Here is a 25,912-nt window from a genome sequence, read left to right as displayed (position 1 = left end):
TATTTCTGTGGTATCAGTTGTAATCTCTACTCTTTCATTTCTGATTGTGGTTATTTGGGTCTTCTCTCTTTTTTTCTTGATGAGTCTGCTTAAAGGCTTGTCAATTTTGTTTATCTTTTCAAAGAACCAGCTCCTGGATTCATTGATCCTTAGAATTGTGCTTTTAGTCTCTATGTCATTTAGTTCTGCCCTGATCTTGGTTATTTCCTTCCTTCTACTTACTCTGGGCTATCTTTATTGTTGTTCCTCAAGTTCTTGTAGACATAGGGTTAGGTTGTTTGCTTGAAATGTTTCTATCCTTTTTAGGTAGGCCTGTATCTCTATGAACTTCCTTCTCAAGACTGCCTTTGCTGTGTCCCATAAGTTTTGGGTTGTTGTGAGTTCATTTTCATTTGTTCCCAGAAACTTTTTGATTTCTTCCCTAATTTCATTCTTTCTTAAACCATTCATTGTTTAATAGCATGCTATTTAATCTCCATGATTTTTGAGTGTTTTAGTTTTTTCCTTGGGGTTGGTTTCTAGTTTCAGTCCCTTGTGATCCAATAAAATGCTTGGTATGATTTCAATTTTCTTGAATTTGTTGAGTCTTGTTTTGTGTCCTCTCATGTGGTCTGTCTTTGAAAATGTTCCATGTGTATTTGAAAAGAATGTGGATTTAGCTTCTTTGGGATAGAGGGCTCTGTATATATCAGTTAAGTCCATTTCCTCTAGGGTATTGTTCAATGCCACAATATCTTTGTTGATATTTTGTTCGGAAGATCTGTCCATTTTTGACAGTGGGGTGTTAAAATCCCCCACTATAATTGTGTTGCTGTCCATATCTTTCTTGAAGTCCTCTAAGATTTTCCTTATGTATTTGAGTGCTCCTATGTTGGGTGCATATATATATTTACAATGTGTATGTCTTCTTGGTGGATTCTTCCCTTGAGTATTATAAAGTGACTTTCTGGGTCTCTCTTTATGGTTCTTTTTTGGAAGTCTATTTTGTCTGATATGAGTATTGCTACCCCGGCTTTTTTTTTCCCTGTCCCTTTGCTTGGAAGATTTGTTTCCAGCCCTTCACTTTCAGCCTGTGTAGGTCTTTTGTTCTCAGGTGGGTCTCTTGTAGGCAGCATATGTGTGGGTCATGCTTTCTTATCCATTCAGCTATTCTATGTCTTTTGATTGGAGCATTTAATCCATTTACATTTAAGGTTATTATTGATAGGTACTTATTCATTGCCCTTTACATACCTGTATTCCCGTCTCTCTCTCTCTCTCTCTCTCTCCCTCTCTCTCCCCTTTTCCTTCCTTTCCTTAAAGCAGTCCCTTTAGCATCTCTTGAAGAGCTGGTTTGGTGGAGGTACATTCTTTTAGACTTCTTTTGTCTGGGAAGCTTCTTATTTGGCCTTCTGTCTTGACTGAGAGCCTTGCTGGGTAAAGTAGCCTTGGTTGAAGACCTCTGGTTCTCATTACTTGGAATATCTCTTTCCATTCTCTTCTGGCTTGGAGCGTTTCCATTGAGAAGTCAGCTGCTAGCCTTATTGGGGCTCCCTTGTATGTTACTTCCTATTTCTCCCTTGCTGCCTTTAATATTCTCTCTTTGTCTTGAAATTTTGGCATTTTAATTATGATGTGTCTTGAGGTGGGCCTCTTTGTGTTCCTCTTGATTGGGACTCTCTGGGTTTCCTGGATTTGTGTGACTTTTTCTCTCATCAAATTAGGGAAGTTTTCCATCATTACTTTTTCAAATAGGTTTTCTATCCCTTGCTCTTCTTCTTCTCCTTCTAGTATCCCTATTATATAGATATTATTATGTTTCATATTGTCTTGCATTTCTCTTAATCCTTCTTCATTCAAAAATATGGAACACTTCATGAATTTGCATGCCATCCTTGTGCAGGGGCCATGCTAATCTTCTCTGTATTGTTCCAGTTTTAGTATATGTGCTGCCAAAGCGAGCACTGCTCTATGTAACTCTTAAAAATGAAGAAAAAATACCCAAAGACTTGTAACTCACAGAAAGTCTTCAGTGTTTTTTAAAATATCTTAATTTTTTTTATTTTTAGAGAGAGGGAAAGGGAGAGAAATAGAGAGGAAGAGAAAGATCAATGTGTGGTTGCCCCTCAAGCACCCCCTACTGGGGACCTGGCCTGCAACCAAGGCATGTGCCCTGACTGGGAGTCAAACTGGCAACCCTTTGGTTTTCAAGCCAGGACTCAATCCACTGAGCCATACCAGCCAGGGCAGCCTTCAGTTTTTTATTTCATGCCACAGACCGTTTATTTATTGATTTATTGTATATGAGATAATTATTGATATAAATTTATTGTTTTTGTTTCTGCATTACTTATCCTAAAACCTTCTCTTTGTCAATCACAGATGTATAGTGATGTAGGATGGTCATGGGGGGATGCAGAGAGAAACAATCATTGTCAGCCTGTATTCTTCAAAGTGACCTCTTTAAGCATATTTCAGAAATAAAAGCAGGTAAAGTCAAAATATTTTATGAGTCAGAGATTAGTTTTTGTGACAAAAGAAATTAGACCAATAGAAAAGAGTGGTCATAATAATGCATGGAAAAAAGAATTGAAGAAGATGCCGGCTGCATGGAGGGAGTGGGCATGTAGGATGACATCAGAGAACCCTGGAGGGTTATGACATGAAGAGAGGAGTGCAGCTTCAGGTTCCAAGGAAGCCAGATCCAGCCTTCAGTCTATCAGCCTGCTAGAGAGCATCTGTTGGTACCACACCTGTTTGGGCAGGTGACTTAGTGGTCTTCAGTTTTATGGCTGGCAACCACCCAAAGCTGCATGCATCCTTTCAGCACATGTCAAACCAAAGAAAGGTCCACACTTGTTAAAATTTGCTTCATCTATCTGGATTGTTCAGTTTTCATTGGCATAGGACACTTTAGGATTTTTCCTCAAGGAAAAGTGAGGAGGCTTGTTGTGTGGAGGGGAATGGTGGTCAGGATCAGGGAGAAGGTAAATTACGGAGAAACCAACCACTGATGCACACACAACTTTTTTTTCTGTGCCAATCTATGTAAAAATTCTATATATCCATGTTTGAGAGTACAGGTCTAGATGTCATTAAAGCGTATGTCTGGTGACAGAATTTCTACCTCTAATTTAATAACCTCCTTTCACTCTACAAAGAATTTTTTAACTTTTGTGCATTTTTATGTGTCTTCCTTGTCCTTTTCACTTGTATGCTTTTCCAGCTATCCTGTTCCAAATCATTATCTCTCCATATGAGTTTTTCAAATTTGTTGACTGAAATGGCAAATACTTGTAATGTTCTTAATTTATCAGTATTATCTACTGATTGCCTCTGGCATTTTACCTACAGGCCATGGAAGCCCACATTTCTTGGACAGCAATGAAATGGCCAGCACTGGATATTTGATTCAATTGCCTACTTGTGGGGGTCTTTGAAATAAATATTTTAATATGTCAAAAATAATAAATGTTTACACCATACTAAATTCAGACTCTTCCATAAGCCCATAAAAAATTTTTAAGCTTTCGAAAAGTAACATACATGTTTTGTTTCAAATTACAAGCAAACCAATTTCTTCCTCCAGATATAAAGGGCTATTTTTGAACTGAGGTGGAAATCCTAGTTCCATTCATGCTCATCTGAATCGTCACTGTGGTGGTAATGTTTTGGGAAAAAAAGGAGTGGGAGGGCAAGACAGAAATGAGTATAAGTTTGCAGGGTTCTCATTGGCTGTGCTGAATCTCCATCTACTGTCTGCAAGTATATTGTAATGAAAGTTCCATGAAGTAAATGAGGACCATGAGGATGGAGAAAGATTTCATAGCACAACCATCAAAGTGATATGCTCTTTACTGTCACCTGTGTCACCAAAGGCCCATGACTTATCACAGTTCTTTCCTCTCAGTGTAGAACATGAGAAATCATCTCAGTTCTACTTCTTTGTACTACTTCTCACCCTGCTCCAAACTTTGGTTGTATGTGGGAAACCCTGTCCAATGGAGCACTCTCGGCCACGGATGCGAATGAGTTGTCCCGGACACAATCTCTTGTTCCGGCAGGAAAGGGGGTGGTGATTCCCTCTAGTGGAGAATGCCCTGAGCCTTTCTTTGAAATGGCTTTTATTGGGATCAGTATGTGCAGGGGTATACAGTGTGCTTCCAAAGCTCATTAATCAGTGTCTACAGGCCATAGTTACAGTAAACAGATAGTATCTATGGATAACAATGGAAGGAACATAGAGATCTGCCTCAGGTGAGGCTCTGTTAGACATGCTGACACCAGGTGTGGTTCATGAGATGAGCATGAGGATGTTCACTCCTGCTTTTGGACTTAGATATCTGATTCATGGCAACAGGGCCATACAGAGCAGAGCAAGCCTCAAGGGGTACAGTGCATTCTTTTGCCTCAAGCATTCCTGACATTCCAGTCCAGACTTACAGGCCTCTTTCAAGGCCTTGCTTGCAAGGGGCTACAGTCTCTGATACCACACAAAGTGTGTATTTCTACTCTTTGTGATTCCTCCTAAAATGTGGTCATTATTCCATGTCCTTAATTGTGAAATAAACTTTTTTTTTGTAATATTTCAGTGCCTCTGTAATAGGAATTCACTTGAAAATTGATATACTCACTCAATGTAATGTGTATTTCTGGAAAAGGCATGGTGAGATTGTGGTGCATTTGAACTGAACTGCTCCAGATGAGGGGTGTGTTGAAGGAGCAGTTGTGACAGAGCTGTTGTTTGCTCAGCACTGAGACCTAAACCATGAAGATCCATCAGACTCTGGGAATGGACTTTTCACATGGGCATCACATCCATTTGCTTATTAGAAGAGATCTACAGTTTATTTTCTGTCTAATTTATTTATACATGAGGCTCACTAGGAGATATATTTTAATGCTTTCCATCAACTATGTGCCAGGTGTTAGAGACTGGTAAATGTGTAAATGAGTGCTTTTATAGCTCCATGTAGCCAGACTCTACTTAATCTACACTTGGAGATATAATTTGGATAAGTAGAGGATTTCATGAGGAGGGTGGTATGAACAAAGTTTCAGAAACACTATAATGAGCCTACAGAACTTGAAAGGTATTTCTAAAGGCAAGAAGTTTTATATATATATGTATATATCATATACATATATATATGTGTGTGTATATGTATATATACATATATATGTATATATATATATATCATATATATATATCATAAAACTGAAAACATGCCAACCACCTTTCCTCAGCCTCAGCTGTGTCACCTGTTTCACTGCACTCATGTCACGTCTCATTGGCTGGAAGCATTAGCAGCGTGTCCATCGAAGTGTCTGACACAGTGAAGATGGCCAACAAACACTCATTTCTATCTTACACAATTAAGGGAGTGTGTGGAGGAAGCAGTGAGCAGGAAAATAAAAGTAACAGGGTGTTTCTGCAGGAAAAAAAAGTGGAAAATAACTTAGAATACTTAGGATATTGGAAATCTTATAATTAAATCTGGAAAAAGCAGGATGTGGGATTTATCACAGTAAGAAAAGCAGTTGTCAGGCGATCATCTCTCATGGATCATAGTGCACTATAAAAACAATTAGCCCAATGTCAGGAACCAACACATTAGATGGAAGGAAGTTTTAACAAACAGGAAAATATCTGAGTCCAAAGTAACATGACTTGTATCACAACAAACAAATATGTGAAAGAACCATCTTCTTAAGTATGTGAGTAACCATGTAAAATTAATAATCAAATATGCATTCTCAAATAAGTGGAGCATATGAGAAAATTGAATATGTACATATGTTTTTAAACTGCAAAGTTAAAATCATTGTTTTAAATTCATAATTTTCATCAAATAATGAAAATCAGAGTCTATCAAGAAAGTTAAGCCCTGGCTGAGTGGCTCAGTTGGTTGGAGTGTCATCTTCATCCTATGCACCAAAAGGTTGCAGGTTCGATCCCTATCAGGCATATATGGGAGACAACAGATCCATGCTTCTCTCTCTCCCCTTCCTCTCTCTCTAAAAAATATCAATTAAAAACATATCTTTAGGTGAGAATTTCAAAGAAGGTTAAATAAATAAAACATAGAAGCAAAATCTAGGCTATTAAAACATTTGCTAAATGGAGAAAATGCCAGGGAACATAATAGTGTTGGAGGAATAAGAAACTTGTACAAATCTCACATATATGGAGCTCAGACAAGAGTCAAAATCCTCAAAGCTATGAGAAGAAAAGCTCCATAGTTTCTGTGTAACTAAGTGAAAGAGTCTAAGGAAAAAACTTCCTTCCAGCCCTGGCTGGCGTAGCTCAGTGGATTGAGCGCGGGCTGCAAACTAAAGCATCGCAGGTTCGATTCCCAGTCAGGGCACATGCCTGGGTTGCAGGCCATGAACCCCAGCAACTGCACATTGATGTTTTTCTCTCTCTCTCTCTTTTTCCCTCCCTTCCCTCTCTAAAAATAAATAAAATCTTTTAAAAAATTAAAAAATAAAAATAAATAAATAAATAAAAACTTCCTTCCTATTCAAACTGACAGCCTGAGTTTAACACCGACAAATCTCTGTGGTATATTTATCTCTAGTGCTAACAATTTCAAATACCTAGTTCATCATGGAACAACAAGAAATTCTACTTTCTACCTGCAACTTTTTTCCTATTTCTATCAATCCACAGGACTTTTCCTAGAGCCGCTTTAATGTCCTTATTCCTCAGACAGTAGATCACAGGGTTCAAGGTTGGGGGTGCCACAGAATAGAAGGTAGATACCAGCAAGTCTAGAAGGGAGGGCTTGTCGGATGCTGGTTTTAAATAAGCAACAGCGCCTGTCAGAAGGAACATGCTCACAACAAGGAGGTGAGGCAGGCAGGTGGAAAAGGCTTTGGACTGTCTCTGCCTGGTCGGGATCTTCAGCACAGTGGAGAAAATACACATATAGGAGACCACGATGCAAACTAAACATGAAAATGCATAACAGACACCGATGGCCACGCTTACATGAATAGTCACATGCTGTTCTGAGCACGTGAGCTTCAGTAGGGCAGGGACATCACAGAAGAACTGCTGTATCTTATTGGACCCACAAAATTTCAGAGAGAATGTCCCAGTTGAGTACAAGATGCCCAAGGCCCCTCCATTGAGCCAGGACACAGCCATCAAAAGAACAGAGGTTCCTTTGCTCATGATGGCTTCATAATGCAGAGGGCGGCAGATGGCAATGTAGCGGTCATAGGACATCGCTGTGAGGATGCCGATCTCTGACCCAGCCATCAGCACCACCAGGAAGAGCTGTACTGCACACCCCAGGAAAGAGATGGAGTCAGTGAAGGTGATGGAGTTGAGAATGGACTTGGGGACTGTGGCAGAAATGAGACAAAGATCTAAGAAGGACAGATGCCTGAGGAAGAAGTACATTGGGGTGTGGAGGTGATGGTCAAGAACTGTGAGGAAAATGATGATGACATTCTCCCACATGGCCATGAGGTAGAACAGTGAGAAGAATGCAGTGTGAAGCCTCGACAGCACCCGACTCTCAGTCCATCTCACAAACGAGAATTCTGTCACCAGGGTTTGATTCATCATGTTTTACGATCATATGCCACCTGTTCTGTCAAGAAAAATAGTTATGTTAGTATAACAAATAAAATTCACTTGCTTCTTTAGTTTTAAAACATTGTACACATTAGCATCATGGGTTAGATAAAAGTTTAAAAATACAAAAATATTCATATTTATTGTTGATTGGGTATGAAAACAACCATGGAGATAACATTCCAATATAACTGGAGTTAAATTTGTTGTCAAAGAAGAACTCCCTAATTACTTAGAAATTATTTTGAATAAGTTTATTTCTAATGGGAATTGCAGCACTGACTATGTGATTATGACAAAGTATAATTTCTGTTTTTTCATCCTCACCCAAGGACATGTTTCTTGAGTTTTAGAGGGAGAGGAAGGAGTGAGAGGGACAGAAACATTGATCCCATGCACCCCCACTGGGGACAAAACCTGCAATCTAGGCCTGTGCCCTGGCCGGGAATTGGACCTGTGACCTTTCTTTTGCAGGACAACATTCTAACCAACTGAGCCACACTGTCGGGGGCTCAGGTGCACTTTTCATGCATAAGTATTATCCTAGTCATTGTAAATTTTCTTGTGAATTAGATGTCATGGACTCATTTCCCACTCACTGCATATTTCAATCTGTTTAAATAATCATGATTATGAGATGATACTCTAATTTTTTATTCAGTTCCTACTGGAGGACATTAAGGTTGCTCCTTGTCTTTTCACTAAAAAAAAAAAAAAAAGAAATTCTTTGTTGCAAATGTCAGAGGATGTTGTTGTTGCTTTTCTAGTGCAGATATTTAGTGCAGCATACAAAAAACAGAAAGCTACTCTGGTAATTTTGATTAATTGGTTTATAAGTGGTGCCATTTTTTATGGAAAGAGCAAAACTTGAGACCGTCCAAGTCATGGGCATGTAACACTAAAAAGGAGTTAATTAATGGCAAGAACCAGCAAATATTAGCAATGTGCTATGCATCTAATGAAGGAAGCCATGTCCTCTGACCTTTAAGGGCTTATTGTCCAGGGTCACCCAGGGTCACGCCAGCATGAGGAAGTCTTTGGGTGTGTTTTCCTCCTTCAGATCCTCTTTGTTTCTAGAACTTCTCTTTGATTTTTCTTTAGCATCATTTAATTAACTTCTTCATTCCCATGCAGCCTCCTTCCTCTCTAATATTTGTGGCTCTTCCTGTAAGCACCTTAAGGTAAGAAAACACAATCATCTCTGGCCTCTGTAAGTGCACCTCAGCCTCCCAGGCACAGGGCTCTAAGTGGGCGCGAACTACAGAACCTGTGCGGACTCCCGCATTGGTGCCTTTCTTACTAGGTCCCACTGTTCTTGCCAGGTTTCTGGGTATCCTGGCCCTGAGCCTAGTTTTGCTGCACTATTGCCTGTGTCCCCAAAGATCATGTGTATGTGCAATGCTGCCACACCTTCGAGTTTCTTGTAAAAACTAAATGGAATGGAGTTTCATAACCTTCATCCTGAGACTGTCCCGCCTAGGGAAAGCCTTCAGTTTAATTTCAGGGCCTCGTAGTAGTGCCCCAAGGCCCACTCAGCATTTGTGCAGCTGAGCTTGAGCAGACATTAATTCTTGTCTCTGCGGCCATAACTAGACTTGGAAAGCAACCCCCTCCCCCAACCACACCCCCCCAGCACCTGCACTAGAGCTCCTCCACTCTTCCTCTCCTCCTCCTGAGTTAGGCCCTGTCCTTTCCTGGATTCTCTATGTGCTTTCTGCATCCTCCGAAGTAACAGTGCCACAGCTTCTGGCAAGTTGCATTTTGTTGATCTCTTATCAATCTGTAATTCTAAAAAGTGCATGAAATGTAAAAATGTGGTTTCACCAGGGCTGCTTCCTTCTCACAATGTAGACTTATTTTTTATTAATAAAATCACTATTTAGCCCTGGCTGTTGTGGTTCAGTGGATTGAGCGCGGGCCCTCGAACCCAAGGGTTGCTGGTTCAATTCCAGTCAGGACACATGCCTGGGTTGGGGGCGAGGTCCCCACTGGAGGACTCATGGGAAGCAACCACACATTGATGTTTCTTTCCCTCTCTCTCTTCTTCCCTTCCCCTCTCTCTAAAAATAAATAAATAAAATCTTTTTAAAAAACACTATTTATTTTAACATCTAAAAGCCACACTTAATGGTTTTACAATTACATATAATTATCAATATTTTTAATAATCAAACACAATTATTAGCATTTTTGGTATGAAACTCATTGCATTTTAATATTATGATTCTACCTAAAATAAGTTCAATTTACAAAATCCCCAAAGCTAATATTTTCTATTTTCATCTGATAGAGAAGAAATTGTTTGAAGCCACTTAACTCTAAATAGTGTACTAATGGGAAATAGTCATGTTTTTAAGGTAATACATTAGTAGCAGACATAAAATAAGTGGCAAGAAAAAAAGAGCATCTCAAAGAAAAAAATTAGGTATTATATTTATTTTATTTTTATTAAGGGTAGAAAAAAGTTACATAATAGAGAAGGGACAAAAGATAATGAGAAAGTGAGCTGAAAATATATTTGGTTTCAGGAGGTTTAAGAAGATTAGAAGCTAACAGTGAAGAACCAAGCTGGACGTCTGAGTCAGCTCTCATCCATACACACACACACATGGACACACACTTCCCACCACATACAACCACACACATAGCACCACAACAGGACATGGACGACACACATACACACACACACACACACTCCTCACGCCGCTTCCAGGTGTGATTTGTAAATCAGACTAGAGTGTCACAGATGCTTTGTTAAGGAAAAACATCCTCATCATTCCAAGCATGGTAGCACATGTTTACATGCCTGTTCTGCCAAACATCTAGTTATTTCCTAAGAATGAGTTCTGCCTGCCCCCACTTTGTGGATAAAGGTACGCAGCTCTTGTGGCCTGTGACTGACCCAAAGAGGGTCCAGCAGACCTTGCGCCACATTGTAATGAGAAGAGAGGGAGAAGGGCGGTGAAAACGTAGACCTATATGGAAGGAACTGTAAGGGAAGAAAGCTGGACAGACGTGGTTACCCAGGTCAGTGCAAAAAGGCAGGAAGTTGGGGGAGAGTTTCAAGCAAAAGGAGGTGAGAAACAACATCATGTGTTTCAGAGAGTGACCGCAGAGACTGAGGAACCAGTGACAACCCCTTATAAGCAGCTTACGTGGCACCAAGTAAAAAGAGCAGCAGGAGCAGAGGGAACAGACGAGATTAGGGAGCAAGTAAGCACACTGAACATAATCCTTCTGTGTGCTGGTGATAACATCTTAGGGAAAACCTCATCATTTATTATGCTGAGCAATGGCTTACAATGATTTATCTTGAGCAGTGTACTACTACAGAAATTCAAAGATACAGACAGAATGAAGAAATGCAAAAGGAAGAGAGACAGAAACAGGATAGAGGGAGCAAGTTAAAAAAACGAGGAAGGAAGATGAGGACAATGAGGGCAGGGAGGCAGAGAGAGTCCCACTTTACTGCAGGAGAAAGAAGAACACAGAGGGGACAACTCCTGGTGGGAGAAAGCACCTTCCACGTGGAGCAGGGGAGACCACACTGCGAGCGTCAGCACGCTTCGTGTTGTTTCCTCTGCCTCCCTCCGTGTCAGTGTCGCGGAGGCTGACCAAGCGTGTCTGTGGGAGCGTTCCTATCGCCCACCTTCACAGCACCCACCCACCCAGCCCGGCGCAGGAGGCTTTCTGTGGAGTGAGATAACCAGTCACGTCAGGTTCAAAAGGCCCCTAAGAAGAGGCGATTGCATTGAGTTTTGCCAACTTTGGGTCCCTTTGCTAGAGAAAGGCAGCCCTGGCCCTGCTCTCAGAGCAGTACTGAAGAGCCTAACTCCAAGGTCACACCCAGCCCTAGCTGGGGCGGCGGTGCGTTTGCAGCCTGTGCTGGTGCCCGGGCTGAGTGGGGACTTGCAGCACCGTCTACAGGCCCCAAAGAGCCGGGTCCAAACGCACCAACCCTCTGCCGGGGGATTCTGCTCAGCCAACCCGTGTGCCTCAGTAGGTTCTTCTCCCCTCCGCCTACTGTGCCTGGGATTATGTGTGAAGTAGGTGAAAGCTCTGTGTGCTTCGCTCTCCAGCTAATGTCGATAACATGATAAACCTTTGGTGTATTGTGATGCGCTTGCCCACAGCAATTCCACACAACTGAATAAAAATCCACAAGCTGTGTCCCAAGTGAGCTTTCAAAACTTTTTGAAATGTTAACAGTGCATGGAACAGCCGTAAAATAAGGAGGTTCTGTGGGAGAGCCTTAGAATTCAGTGGGGTTCGGCTTACACATTTCCGAACTATTTCTAGATCACAGTAGCAGGACTCTGTCACTGTTGGCGGAAACGGGAGGGGGAGGGTGGAAAGAAGGGAGAGAGCGAGGGAAAGAGAGGACAGAGCTACTGGAGCCTGCGCAGTCTCGGTAGCATTTCAGCGTTAAGTAGAGGCAAGAAGAATAGCATTTACAGAAAACTACTGACGAGAAAGCTCTCCAGAATACAAATACATTTATTTTAGATTTCAAAATAATTTTTTGGTGAGGAAGTGAAAATGAAATAGCTAAGTAATTTAGGACTTCCCTCCAAAATCTCCGTTTAAAAAAGCTCTGTTTTCAAGTCATAGAAAGAACTAGAACGCTCGCTGCAACTAGTTTTCCCATGTGCCCCAGATTCCCGTTTGAAGTCTCCTCCCACTCCATTCAAACTTACGATAGTGCTGACTGAGCATCGCTGTCCTCTACACACCGGTATTTGTTTGCTTTGTGCAGTCTTCAATTTCTAGGTGGAAAAACGTGTTTTGGTGTCCTGTGCCTCACACAGTTCTTTCCTGAAGAAGGGGCAGGGCTTTGAAAACGGTCACAAGTGGACCTTCACAGACTCCAAGGGGCTCTCCCAGCAGGTCACTGTCCGCTCTGCTTACATTTAGCTCTGGGATGCTAAAGCCTGGGAGACCTTGCCCTTAACTCCCCCCACCTTGGGCCTGAGAGCTGCTGCCACTGCCCTTTCCTCCAGTGACACAGAAGGTGAGCTCTCTCTGGGGCTCATTAGAATAAACTCTGCAGCAACATTTTAATTATTCTTATATGCATGTGACTATTGATGGTAAGACATTCATTTGCTTCTAAAGGATGTAACAATTTACGTGTAGGTCTGCTCCCATTACTCTTTAAACTGAGTCTAATAACCTCAGTTCAGCTTCAGCAGAAAGGGGCACTAAATGACTCGAGTCCTCTGACTTGGGGATCAGTACATGGTCTTGTTTAAGGCCTTGAGCCACGAAATGTCCCATTGATCTTTCCTTTACTTCCTCCCTGGGCTTAAGCCAGCCCCCAGGGAGGATAACTGCCCTTCATTGTCACTAGTGACCAGAGACACCAGGGTAGAAAGTTCCAAGAATCTCCTAATTTATGACACCACTAGGCCCTCGGGCGATGTCCATGGCATGGAAGAGTGCTCAGCTCCTCTCGGAAGCCACGTCATGATGAAACCCAGCAGGGTCCTCTCAGTTGCTGGGATAAAGTGGGGCACATTTTCAGCTCCTGATCACATAATGTTCTCCTCATCTGCTAGAACAGACATTGATTTCCCTTTATTTGCTCATTATTTTTGTTTCCATTATTGCCTCGCCAGATACCCTGGATGATAAAGCCTCCAAGATGCCCATATCTTCTTTCTATCATCTTGCAGCCTCTTGGGGACACTCTCCCACATTCATCATAGAGTTGGTGTTTAGATTAGAATTTCATCCTCTTCATTTTTTCACATCATGGTGGCATTTGGTAAAAATCACAGGACAGTCAGCTTCATGGACCACCATCATAACAGTTTTGCTCCATTGATTTTTGAGAAAAAAGGAAGGGGAGAGAGAGAGAGAGAGAGGGAGATGGATTTGTTGTCCCACTTATCTATGCATTCATTGGTTGTTTCCTGTATGTGCCCTGACTGGGGATCAAACCTGCAACCTTGGCATATCAGGATAATACTAACCGGGTGGGTTACCCAGCCAGGGCATAAGAGTTTTTAATCATCTTATCAATTTCCAAATAACTTGAAAGAATTTTTATTAAAATTGAACTTAGATCAATGTAGAGAATACTGTCATGGTAACAAATATAGGTAGCATATTTTTTCCATTTAAGAACATTTTAAAAATGATCTCTGCAATGTTTAGGGTTTCAACACACAAGTCATGAATGCATTTTGTTATATTCATCTCCAAATACTTCATTTCTTATCCAAATCTGTATTAGTTTGCTAGTGCTACTGTAAGTAAATACAACAGACTGGGTAACTTCAACAGAAATATATTCTCTCACAGTTCTGTAGGCTAGAAGTCCAAGATGAAGGTGTGGGTAGAGTTGGTTTCCTTCAGGTTCTTTCCTTAGCTTGTATACAGCTACCATTTCACTGCTATTTATTTATTTATTTATTTATTTCCTTTTCATTGAATTTATTGCAGTGACCCTGGAACTAAATTATGTAGGTTTTAGGTGTGTGATTCCACGACACAGCATCTGTACCCTGTATGTGTGTTTACCACCCTAAGTCAGTCTCCTTCCATCACCATTTATCCTCCCTTTACCCTTCTCTCCCTCCCCGCAACCATTTCCCAGGCAATCACTACACTGTTGTCCATGTCCGTCAGGTTTTTTCTCATTTTTTTTCTTCCTTTGCTCAATCACTTTCCCCAACAACCCTCCAGAGCTGTCAGTCTGCTCTCTATGAGTCTATTTTGCTTGTTAGTTTATTTTGTTTGTTAGATTTCACATTTAGGTAAATCATATGGTATTTGTCTTTCTCCGACTGGCTTATTTCACTTGGCATCATACCCTCTAGGCCCACCCATGCTGTTCCAATAGGTAAGTAAAATCTACTTCCTTTTTATGGCCAAGGAGTATTCCATTGGGTAAATGTACCACAGCTTTTTTTATTCATCCATCTACTGATGGACACTTGGGCAGCTTACAAATCTTGGTGATTATAGATAACACTGCATTGAGCACAGGGGTGCATATATTCTTTCAAATCAGTGTTTTCAGTTTCTTCATATATATCCCAGAAGTGGAATCACTGGGTCACAAAATCCTTCCATTTTTAATTTTTTGGAATAACTCTATACTGCTTTCCACAGTAGCTGCACCAGTCCACATTCCCACCAACAGTGCATGAGGGGTCCCTTTTCTCCACATCCTTGCCAGAACTTATTTGTTGATTTATTGATAATGACCATCCTGAAAGATATTAAGTGATATCTCATTGTGGTTTTAATTTTCATTTCTCTGATGATAGTACTATTGAGCATCATTTCATATGTCTATCGGTCATCTGTACATCATCTTTACAGAAATGTCTATTTATCTCTGTGGCACATTTTTTAAATCATATTGTTTGGAGTTTTTTTGTGTTGTTTTATAAGTTCTTTAAAATTTTCGGTTACCCCCTGATCAGATGCATCAGTGAATATGTTCTCCCATTTAATGAGTTCTATTTTCATCTTGTTGATGATTTCCTTTGCTGTGCAAAACCTTTTTAGTTTTATGTAATAATATTTGTTTACTTTTTCTTTCATTTCCCTTGCCCAAGGAGATATATCAGAAAAAAATATTGCTACAATAAATGTTCAAGATTTTACTGTGTATTGTTTCTTCTAGGATCTTTATGGTTTCAAATATAACATTTAAATCTTGAATATATTTTGAGTTTATTCTTGTGTATGATATGAGGTGTTATCATTGCAATTTTTTCATGTATTCAGTTTTCCCAACACCATTTATTGAATAGACTACCTTTACCATATTGTATGTTTTTTGCCTTTTTTGTCGAATATTAACTGACTATAAAGGCATTCTTGGTTCTCTATTCTGTTCCATTGACCTTTATGTCTGTTTTTATGCCAATACTGTGCTGTTTTGATTACAATGGCTTTGTAATATAGTTTGGTATCAGGTAGTGTGATTCTACCAACTTTGTTTTTCTTTCTCAACATTGCTCTAGATATTTGGGATCTTTCGTGGTTTCATACAAATTTTTGGAATATTTGTTCTGGTTCTGTGAAATACATCATTGGTATCTTGATAGGAATTGTGTTGAATATATAGATCACTTTGGGTAGTATGGACATTTTAATGATGTTAATATTTCTATCCATGAACACAGTATATGCTTCCAATTATTTGTGTCTTCTTCAATTTCTTTCTTTAGTGTCTTAAAATTTTCTGAGTACAGATCTTTTACATCCTTGATTAAATTTACTCCTAGGTATTTTATTCTTATTTATATATTTATCCATTTATTATCTTCATTTATTGATTTTAGAAAAAGAAGAAGGGGGAAGAGAGAGAGAAGCATCAATTGTCGTTTCACATGTTTATGCATTCATTGGTTATTTCTTGTATGTGTCCTGATTAAGAATCAAACCCACAACCTTGGCATGTTGGGATGGCACTGTAATCAACTTATTGAGCAACCACTTATTCTTTTTGAAGCAATTGTGAATGGGACTGTTTTCTTAGATTCTTTTCAGGTAGTTCATTATTGGTATAAAAAAATGCAATTAAGTAGTTCTGGCCAAGATGAAGGTATAGGTAGAAATGCTTCACTTCCCCACACAAGCAAAAGAAGGATAACAACCAATTTAAAACAATAAACAGCCCTGGATGGTATAGATCAGTGGATTGAGCATGGGCCTAGGAACCAAAGGGACACTGGTTCGATTCCCAATCAGGGCACATGTCTGGGTTGCTGGCCAGGTCCCCAGTAGGCAGTGTGTGAAAGGCTACCACACATTGATGTTTCTTTCCCTCTTTTTATCCTTCCCTTGTCCTCTCTCTAAAAATAAATTAATTAATTAAAAAAAAATAAACCACCAGAGCTGCCAGAAAATCAAACTGCATGGAACTCCAGCAACCAAGGAGTTAAACAAACATTCATCCAGACTGGTCGGAGGGGCTCAGACAGATAGCTGGGTGGAGAGGATGTGCAGCAAGGCAGAGGACTGGGTGGGCAAGGCAGTGGCTGGTGGATCTGGTGGTCCCATATTTGCATGTAAATAAGCCAGGAGGAACAACTGGGGAGTGAAACAGACCACACAACCCAGGGTTTCAGCATGGGAAACTAAAGACTCAAAACCTCTGGCTGTAAATTCTGTGGGGGTTGTGAAGGCAGGAGAAGCTATCAGTCCACAGGACAGTCTGTTAGAGAAGCCCACAGGGCCTAGAATGTACATAAATCCTCCAACCCAGGAATCAGCACCTGAAAGGGCACAATCCACTTGTGAGATTTGAGAGAAGTGATTGAAAGCAGGGTGAGAGCCAAGCAAGCAGCACTGTTTCCTCTCTGACGCTTCCCCCACATAGAGTGCCACAACGCAACAAAGAGGGTTGCCCCTCCCTGGCAAATACCTAAGGCTCTGCCCCTTACTATGTAACAGCTGTGCCGAGACAAAGAAATATGGCCCAAATGAAAGAACAGATCCAAACTCCAGAAAAAGAACTAAGTGATGAAGAGATAGCCAACCTATCAGATGCAGAGTTCAAAACACTGGTAATCAGGATGCTCAAAGAAATGGCTGAGTATGGTTTCAAAATAGAGGAAAAAGTGAAGGCTTGCAAAGTGAAATAAAGAAAAATATACAGAGAACCAACAATGAAAGGAAGGAAACTGGGACTCAAAACAATAGAGTGGATCAAAAGGAAGAAATAAACATTCAATCAGAACAGAATGAAGAAATAAGAATTAAAAAAAAAAATGAGGAGAGGCTTAGGAATCTCCAGGACAATCTTAAACGTTCCAACATCTGAATTATACGGGTACCAGAAGGAGTAGAGGAAGAGCAAGAAATGGAAAAGTTATTTGAACAAATAATAAAGGAGAACTTCCCCAATCTGACAAAAAAAAAATAGACCTCCAGGAAGTCCAGGAAGCTCAGAGAGTCCCAAAGAAGTTGGACCCAAGGAGGAACACACCAAAGCACATCATAATTACATTACTCAAGACTAAAGATAAGGAAAGAATCTTAAAAGCAGCAAGAGAAAAGGAAACAGTTACTTACAAAGGAGTTCCCATCAGACTATCAGCTCATTTCTCAAAAGAGACCTTGCAGGCAAGAAGGTGCTGGAAAGAAGTATTCAAAATCATGAAAGACAAGGACCTACATCCAAGATTGCTCTATCCAGCAAAGCTTTCATTTAGAGTGGAAGGGCAGATAACATGCTTCCCAGATAACGTAAAGTTAAAAGAGTTCATCATCACCAAGCACTTATTATACAAAATGTTAAAGGGGCTGATTTAAGAAAAAGAAGATGATCAAAAATATGAACAGTAAAATGACAACAGACTCACAACTATCAACAACTGAACCTAAAAACAAACAAACAAATAAACAAACAAAAAACTAAGCAAACAACTAGAACAGGAACAGAATTACAGAAATGGATATCCCTTGGAGGGTTATCAGTGAGGAGGGGGGAGAAAGGGGAAAAGGTCCAGGGAATAAAAAGAGTAATTGGTAGGTACAAAATAGACAGGGGAAGGTTAAGAATAGTATGGGAAATGGAGAAGCCAAAGAACTTATATGTATGACCCATGGACATGAACTAAGGTGGGGGAATGCTGGTGCCAGTGTGGGGCAGCACAGAGGGGGAGTAAAGGGGAGGAAAAAATGGGACAACTGTGATAGCATAATCAATGAAATATATTTTTTAAAGAAACAGTAAATGACTTACATTTTAATATAATTAATTTATCAATTATATACACATTTTGACCACATCAATGTATAATGAAATTATTTTATATTAATGATATTTTTAGTAAGAATAGTGTGAGTAAATATGCCTCAATGTTTTTGAAATTGTATCTAACTTTTGTGATTAATAAGTTCATGACCTGGCAATAGGTGTATTATACTGTAATATTTGTGTTTAGTTAGTACCAGAGCTAAAAATGACACCTCACAACACAAAAATGAAAATGGTATATTACTTTTATTACAAATATTTTACAAATATGTTACTTTTGTGTTTACTAAATCAGATATTTTTTCAATATATTTTCACAAATGCCAGCATACTGTTGCAATTTTAACTTAAAATAAATCTAAAGCTGTTCATGTTTTATTTTAAAAGGATAATAAGCATATTTTGGGCTTTTTTTTTAGTAAGAGAAAGTAGGTTAGAGAATTGTTTCTAACTGTGTTTAGCAGGCATACATAAAGCTTTGGAGATATCATTTGCTCACATTATTTTTGCCAGCAAAATCACATGATAGTAGACATGTTTCCAAACATCTGGTCCCCCCCCGCATATCATTAGTTTCTTTATGAAAAGTTAACTTTCACCCTTGTTTTAAAAAGGCAACCTCTATATTAAAAGGATAGTGTGTGTGTTGAGTTTTTGGAAATTTAACATTGAGCTAGGTAGAACACAAACATTCTTAAACAGTTGATCACACTTTGAAATTTTGATTAATGTCAAAGGTCTTGTAATGATTCCAAATGACTTTAGAACAAAATAATTTGACTATGTCTTTAATGCGATAAAACCTAAATGCAAAGAACTTTCCTTTTCTTAATTTTTTCAGCAACGTGACGTAATCCTGAGGTAATGTGTATGAAACCAGGTAATGTGTATGAAACCTTCTACACAGAACTTCTATGTTCTCCAACAACAATTTGCAAGAATCAAACAAAAATATTAGAACTCATGAAGTATAGTACCTTTAAAATGTGTGTATGTCAACTCTGTCCACCAAAGAGAGTTAGAAATAACTATCAATGCAATAGTGATGACCACTGCCAAACCTGAAATTGTGGTATCTAAGACTATTTCCTATTTTCAAAAATCACAGATATTTGGTGTAATCATAAGCTCTGTGTCAGTGGTAGAATTTATATATGGCAAGTTGGGAGCTTGCAATCACACCAGAAAACAGCATTGCAATCAAATGGCCTCACTACACATGGACTTGGGCATCAACTGATAAGGTTCTATTACCAAAGAGTAGACATCTGCATCAATATGAATAGTGACTGCCATGAATGTAACACATCAAACATGTTTAAATTCAGGAGTTCCAAATGATCCTAAAATATTTTGGTAAACATAGGAGAATGTTAGGAAACCAGCTTATTAAAACTGGTAATAAAAATAATAATACTGTATTTTTTAAAATTGTCTGTGTAATTTGCACATCAGGACATCCAGATTGCCAATAATTAGCTTGTGGTGTGTGTGTTTGGTGTGGGGGTGGGGTGTTGTCCAAGGATTTTAGCTCATAAATGAAGAAGGAAGATAAAGTATCATTTTGCAAACTATAATGACAGCATAAATATGGGAAATCTTCATTAATGGCCACTGATAACCTCAAAATAAAGACAACCACCAATGTAGGTTATCTTGCCAAAAAAAAGGACAATCTCATCAAATCAATTTATGGGAATTACAGGGATTAGACGAAGATGACACCATGGATATGTATTCAGCAAAATCCAGACTATAGGAAAGTCTTTGCTACAAGTCACCCAGTTTCTTCAGCAACAATAAAATTGCAAAATTAACAATAAGTAAGAAGATAAAGGTGAATTTATATACAAGGTTTAGGAAGCTTATCAATTAACAGCAAAGTATAAGCCTTATTTATATCCCAATTCAGGCAAACATGTTTTACAAAAGCTAATAACTCAATTATAAAATATAACTATGGTTCCATATTCAATCATAATATTTAGGAAGTGTTATTTTTTCTTTTTAATATATTTTATTGATTATGCTATTACAGTTGTCTCATTACCCCCCTTCATGCCCCTCCACCCTGCACACCCTCTCTCACCCACATTCCCCCCTTTAGTTCATGTCCATGTGTCATAAGTTCTTTAGTTTCTACATTTCTCATACTATTCTTGCCCTCCCCCTGTCTATTTTCTACCCACCATCTATGCTACTTATTCTCTGTACCTTTTCCCCCTCTCTCCTCCTCCCACTACCCTGTTGCTAACCCTCCATGTGATCTCCATTTCTGTGATTCTGTTACTGTTCTAGTTGATTACTTAGTTTGTTTTTGTTTTAGGTGTGATTATTAATAATTGTGAGTTTGCTGTCCTTTTACAATACATGTTTATCTTCTTTTTCTTAGATAAGTCCCTTTAACATTTCATAAAATAAGGGCTTGGTGATGATGAACTCCTTTAACTTGACCTTATCTGGGAAGCACTTTATCTGTCCTTCCATTCTAAATGAAAGCTTTGCTGGATAGAGCAATCTTGGATATATAGGTCCTTGCCTTTCATGACTTGGAATACTTCTTTCCAGCCCCTTCTTGCCTGCAAGGTCTCTTTTGAGAAATCAGCTGACAGTCTGATGGGAACTCCTTTGTAGGTTACTGTCCCCTTATCTCGCTGCTTCTAGGATTCTCTCCTTCATTTTTACCTTGGCTAATGTAATTATGATGTGCCTTGGTGTGTTCCTCCTTGGGTCCAACTTCTTTGGGGCTCTCTGAGCTTTCTGGACTTCCTGGAAGTCTATTTCCTTTGCCAGATTGGGGAAGTTCGCCTTTATTATTTGTTCAAATAACTTTTCCACTTGTTGCTCTTCCTCTTCCCCTTCTGGTACCCCTATAATCTGGATGTTGGAACGTTTAGAGATGTCCTGGAGGTTCCTAAGTTTCTCCTCATTTTTTTGAATTCTTATTTCTCCATTCTTTTCTGTTTGATTGGTTGTTTCTTCCTTCTGGTCCACTCTATTGTTTTGAGTCCCAGTTTCCTTCCCATCACTATTGGTTCCCTGTGCATTTTCCTTCATTTCTCTTGTCATAGCCTTCATTTGTTCATCTAATTTGCAACTAAATTCAACCAGTTCTGAGCATCCTGACCACCAGTGCTTGGAACCATATATCTGATAGGTTGGCTATCTCTAAGTCACTTTAAAGTATTGGCTTTAGGGCTTTGATTTGAACTTCTGTTTGAACCATTTTTTTTGCGGGGGGCGGGGGTCTTCTCTCAACTGTTATGTATGAGGGGTGGAGCCTTAGGTGTTCTCCAGGGCAGGTCAACCCAGTCGCTGGATTGTGATATTGTATGTGGGGGCAGGGTCCAAGAGAGAACAATGGCACTTGCTCTGCTCTCTGTCAGATTTCAGTTCCTTCTGCTGCTTCCCCCAAGCTAACTGGGCCTTTCTGGTGCTAATTCCCATGTGAGTGGGTTTGTGTACATACCAGGACCCCGAGGGTCTCTCCAACGCACTCTCTTGTGAGGCTGAGAGTCTGCCCCTGTGCCTCAACCCCCACAGGTGTTTTCAGTCAGTGTCCCAAGGTTCTATTTCCTGGGGCTGGGACCCTGGGTTGCGTGATCTGCCTCACTGCCCAATATAGCCTGGTTTGTCTGCACATGAATGTGGCCCAAACAGCCAGGTACCTTTTGCGCAGTGCCTTGCTTCACAGTCACCACCTCGCTGGGTCTACCAGCCTCCTGTGCACCCAGGGTCCACCCGCTGCGGTCTTGCACCCGGACTGCATTACTCAGCCGGTGACACCACTTTTTGTGCCTCCACCCCTCTCCACCCATCTGCCCAACTCCACCCCTCCTACTGGTCTGGATGAATGTGTACATTTTAGCTCCTTGGTTGTCCAACTTCCATACAGTTCAGTTTTCTGTCAGATTTGATTGTTAAATTGTTGCTGACCTTATTTTGGTTGTGCGATGAGGCATAGTGTGTCTACCTATGCCTCCATCTTGGCCGGAAATTCTGGAAGTGTTATTTTTGTACTGTGATAATTTATAGGGTTTTGCTATGTACAAAAAAAGAATGTTTGTACCTGCATACGGGGATGGGGTCTCTTTCCCCAGCTCTTCCTGATGGCCAGCAGCTAGAGCAGGCATCCTGACTCCCAGGACAATGGACAGGTATAGTCCGTACTCTCTTAGGAACTGGAGTGTGCAGCAGGAGGTGAGCAGAACAAAGTCAGGGGTTGGGGGAGTGAGGCTGGTGTCTGCTGCTGGTGTCCCCCGTGGCCTACATGGGCCCCACCTCAGCCACAGTGATCCACAGCATCCAGAGAAGCTGTCAGGACTTCCCCTTCAGGCCCTGGAAGCTGACAGCTACTGAGACACCCACTCATGAAGTCGGCAGACTGGGAGAAGTGAGCCAGTGAGTCGCATATGCCATCCCTCCCAAGAATGATGTTTGGAGAAAATGTTTTAAGAATCCAGCACCATTCTGGCGTTGGGATTGAGTTTGATGCTACAGATGCTTTAAGATGTGTAAGCAACCACCCAGGTATGTAGCCTGTGCAGAAGAGGGACAGGAAAGCAGGATGGAGGGCCCACACTGCAAGGAGGATATTAAACCACAGGATGGGACCTACACGACAGATTACAAGGGAACATTACTTGGAGAATTGCTCAAGTTAAAGGTTGTCCCTATAGCAGATCATATAGATACAGAGAAACTGAAAGCCAGGGAACAGATTAGGTTTTTTGAAGAAGTTCTCCTGGTGGAGGATGAATTCACAATCACGAAATTTCCAGTCTAAGTGTGAAAATTACAGTAACACCTCCCATCTTTTTCCTGCTGTTGCTTTTTTTCTTTTTAAGAATTGATGGAGTGCTTATCAGACTGAGTGACAGGAGATTTTACCAGAGGCTGACAAGACCTGCATATTATGAGAATATATATCACAGAGACAGCAAAATTGCTCATTTAACATATGCTCTGCCACCCTTCTTCACGCAGCCCAATGAAGTAGCTCAGTATTCCCCGATCAAGGAGGCAGTTTGTGAAAAGCTGGTATTTCCAAAAGAATTCAGCATAACCCCACAGAGTCATGAGAAAATGCACCCGTGGGATAGCATGTGCCCACTGTGGATCTGATGGACACCTTGGCAGTGTGGACAGGGCATGTTTATTGGGAGAATTAATGGTCTTGTCTATGTGCAGATTTTCAGTCACCTTAAAGGTAAAAATAAAATAAAAGACTGTTGCAGGCAAAACATAAATAAAGTCAAGGCAGAATATCCTGTGATTGCCACAAAGGCACCAAGGAGCCTGGTCCCGTTTCCAACATCCTTTGCGAAGCAGGGTTTTCTGCAGTGACAGCAACCAGTGAGATTACGGAACAGACTGGACATAAGCAACACGCTTCGGGTGTCCTTGTCTCCTGTCACCCCCCAATGGGACCATCTAGTTGCAGGAAACAAGCTCGGGACTCCCACTGATTCTGCATTATGGTGATTTGTATAACTATTTCATCATATATTACAATGTAGTAGTAATAGAAATAAAGTGCACAATAAGTGTAATGGCACTTGAATCATCCTGAAATCGTCTTCACCCTGGCCTGTGGAAGAACATTCTCCCATGAAACTGATCACTGGTGCCAAAAAAGGTTGGGGCCCACTGAGCTAAAGTTTTAGCTTTGGGCACCTGGCTGCCCCAGTTCCTGGGTGGAGCCTAGAGATGGTAACCATAGTCACTCAGCACCTGGTGGTACTGTGAGAATGTGGCCTGACTTCTGGCAGGTGGGTGGACACTCCGGCGGGTGTGGAGGGAGGCTGCGGGCATGTGCAAGGTCAGGCTATCTCTGTAGGAGCTCACCTGGAGCGGAGCAGCGTAGGAGGGGTGCAGCGGGGCCCAGCAGGGGCAAGGCACACCAAGCCATATGATCCGGCTGAGCTCCCTTTGCGCTGTTGAATGCTTAGGTCACATTGACAAGTATCTAGATTTTTTTCTAATGAGTTAAAAAAGCCAACCTTTGTGTGACATGGTATACATTAACAGAAGTTCTATTTTATTTTAAATGTATTTTCTTGATGAAAATTAATCACTTATTGATTTCGAACTTGTGCTTGCAAATATTTGTTGTGTAATTTAGTTTTTGATTTAGAAATTATCTGTATTTTGCTGTGTATAGTGTGCACCCAAGTTTTTGGACCAAACTTGCAGGAAAAAAATATTTTATTTAATTTTTTAAATTCAATTATCTATCTATTTATTTATTTATTTACTTATATTTAGATACTTGTTTTTTGTATTATAAAGGAATTTTAGCATTTATCTTTGAACATGTTATGGTACAAGAGATTTTATGTAACAAATAAGTAAAAACACAAGAACAGATACAAGGAATTTCTGGTACTACTCATGTATAATGCACATCCTTATATTTCCCTCAAAAATTTGGGCAAAAATGTACTCATTATACATGGCAAAATATGGTAAGTTTGCCTCTGAATTTTAAAGTAATAATCCAGTAAGATAATTGTTTAACTAGTCATTGGCATTACATAGTTTCTACAGAACTTTTTTTTTAAGAGACAGAATTTACTCTTGGGATTATATATTTTGTGATGCAACTTTCCCTCATTCACAAAAGTGAGCTTTGAGTATTTCCTTATTAAAATAGAACTACACAAGTGTTAGCTAGCATCTTAGATCTCCTACAATGAGTAACTTGTTCGAATGTTCCTAGAAAGCTTTGCCACGGCTTTCTGTGTTTCTTTGAACACATCCGTTGACACTGGAGTCAGACTGACCTTCCCATTGCCTGGTTTCCCTCCTGACTTTGGCCCTGTTTGTCAACATCAAAAACAGGCTCTTCTGGAGAACTTTTTTTTTCAAGTAAGAAGCTTCAAAGGCAGCTCCCAAATTTGAATTGTCGTACCTACACATCTTTTTAAATTATAAGAGTCTCTTAAGTGTGACCTACTCTGATAATTTTTGAGGTTTGTCTCTTTGTTCTGGAAGCTTAATGTGAATGCTTTTTACTAAGGAGATGGTTTGATATTGTTATTAGCTAATATCATGAGACAAATTACATAAGTTGGAATTTATTGCTAATAATAATAGAATAAACCCATATTTGAATTAATAGTTTTAATACTTTCAATGTTGTATTTACTTATGTTCTGTTTTCTGTCAGTTCTGGTTATTTTTTGTTTTTAAATTGTTGTTGTCCTTCTTTTGGTTGTGCGAGGAGGAAGTGTATCCACCTACACCTCCATCTGGGCCGCCATCTACTGTGTCTTTAAGTTACAATTATTTTTTATTTCTCAAGCATTTTAGCTTTAAGTGCAGAGACACTGAGGCAGGCACATAGAAATGAGGACGTCCCGAAAGCATCTGCATGATGCAGACACCGGCCAGCAGTGTCCGCGGTGTCATGGATGAGAAGTGAGACATTCACCAGAACTACCTGTGGAGGAAAAGGGACAGCACGGTTACCCTCTCAAGGGGAGGGTGCCTGGGAGTGGCCTGGCAACACTCTAAGAGGAGAGTGTGTCGACCCTTCTCTTCACAGGGTTTTTATTAGCTTTTAATTTGCACAGGAATACAGGTAAAGTTCATTAATCATTGTCAGGCAGTAAGGA

General features: G+C 40.2%; 1 protein-coding gene, 1 non-coding gene and 1 pseudogene across 2 annotated transcripts; 1 reads left to right on the top strand and 2 right to left on the bottom strand.

Moving 5' to 3' along the window:
- Nucleotides 1-1,837: 1,837 nt before the first annotated feature.
- On the bottom strand, nt 1,838-1,944 carry LOC114510521. Its single transcript, XR_003685683.1, has one exon. It is a non-coding gene; the product is annotated as a U6 spliceosomal RNA (small nuclear RNA).
- A 4,567-nt stretch (nt 1,945-6,511) lies between these two features.
- Nucleotides 6,512-7,577, bottom strand: LOC114510372 (olfactory receptor 14K1-like). Its single transcript, XM_028528989.2, has one exon. The coding sequence runs from the start codon at nt 7,556-7,558 to the stop codon at nt 6,608-6,610; it is 951 nt and encodes a 316-aa protein (XP_028384790.1). The 5' UTR covers nt 7,559-7,577; the 3' UTR covers nt 6,512-6,607.
- A 15,113-nt stretch (nt 7,578-22,690) lies between these two features.
- LOC114510373 lies at nt 22,691-23,395 on the top strand (annotated as a pseudogene).
- The last annotated feature ends 2,517 nt before the right edge of the window (nt 23,396-25,912 follow it).

The sequence above is a fragment of the Phyllostomus discolor genome, chromosome 13, assembly GCF_004126475.2.
Source record: "Phyllostomus discolor isolate MPI-MPIP mPhyDis1 chromosome 13, mPhyDis1.pri.v3, whole genome shotgun sequence".
NCBI lineage: Eukaryota > Metazoa > Chordata > Mammalia > Chiroptera > Phyllostomidae > Phyllostomus > Phyllostomus discolor.
The sequence above is the reverse complement of the archived record's forward strand: the minus strand, read 5'-3'. Positions and strand labels throughout refer to the sequence as shown.

Excerpts from the sequence above, each read along its gene's own strand:
- LOC114510372 (XM_028528989.2), bottom strand. The coding sequence starts at position 7,558 with ATGATGAATCAAACCCTGGTGACAGAATTCTCGTTTGTGAGATGGACT.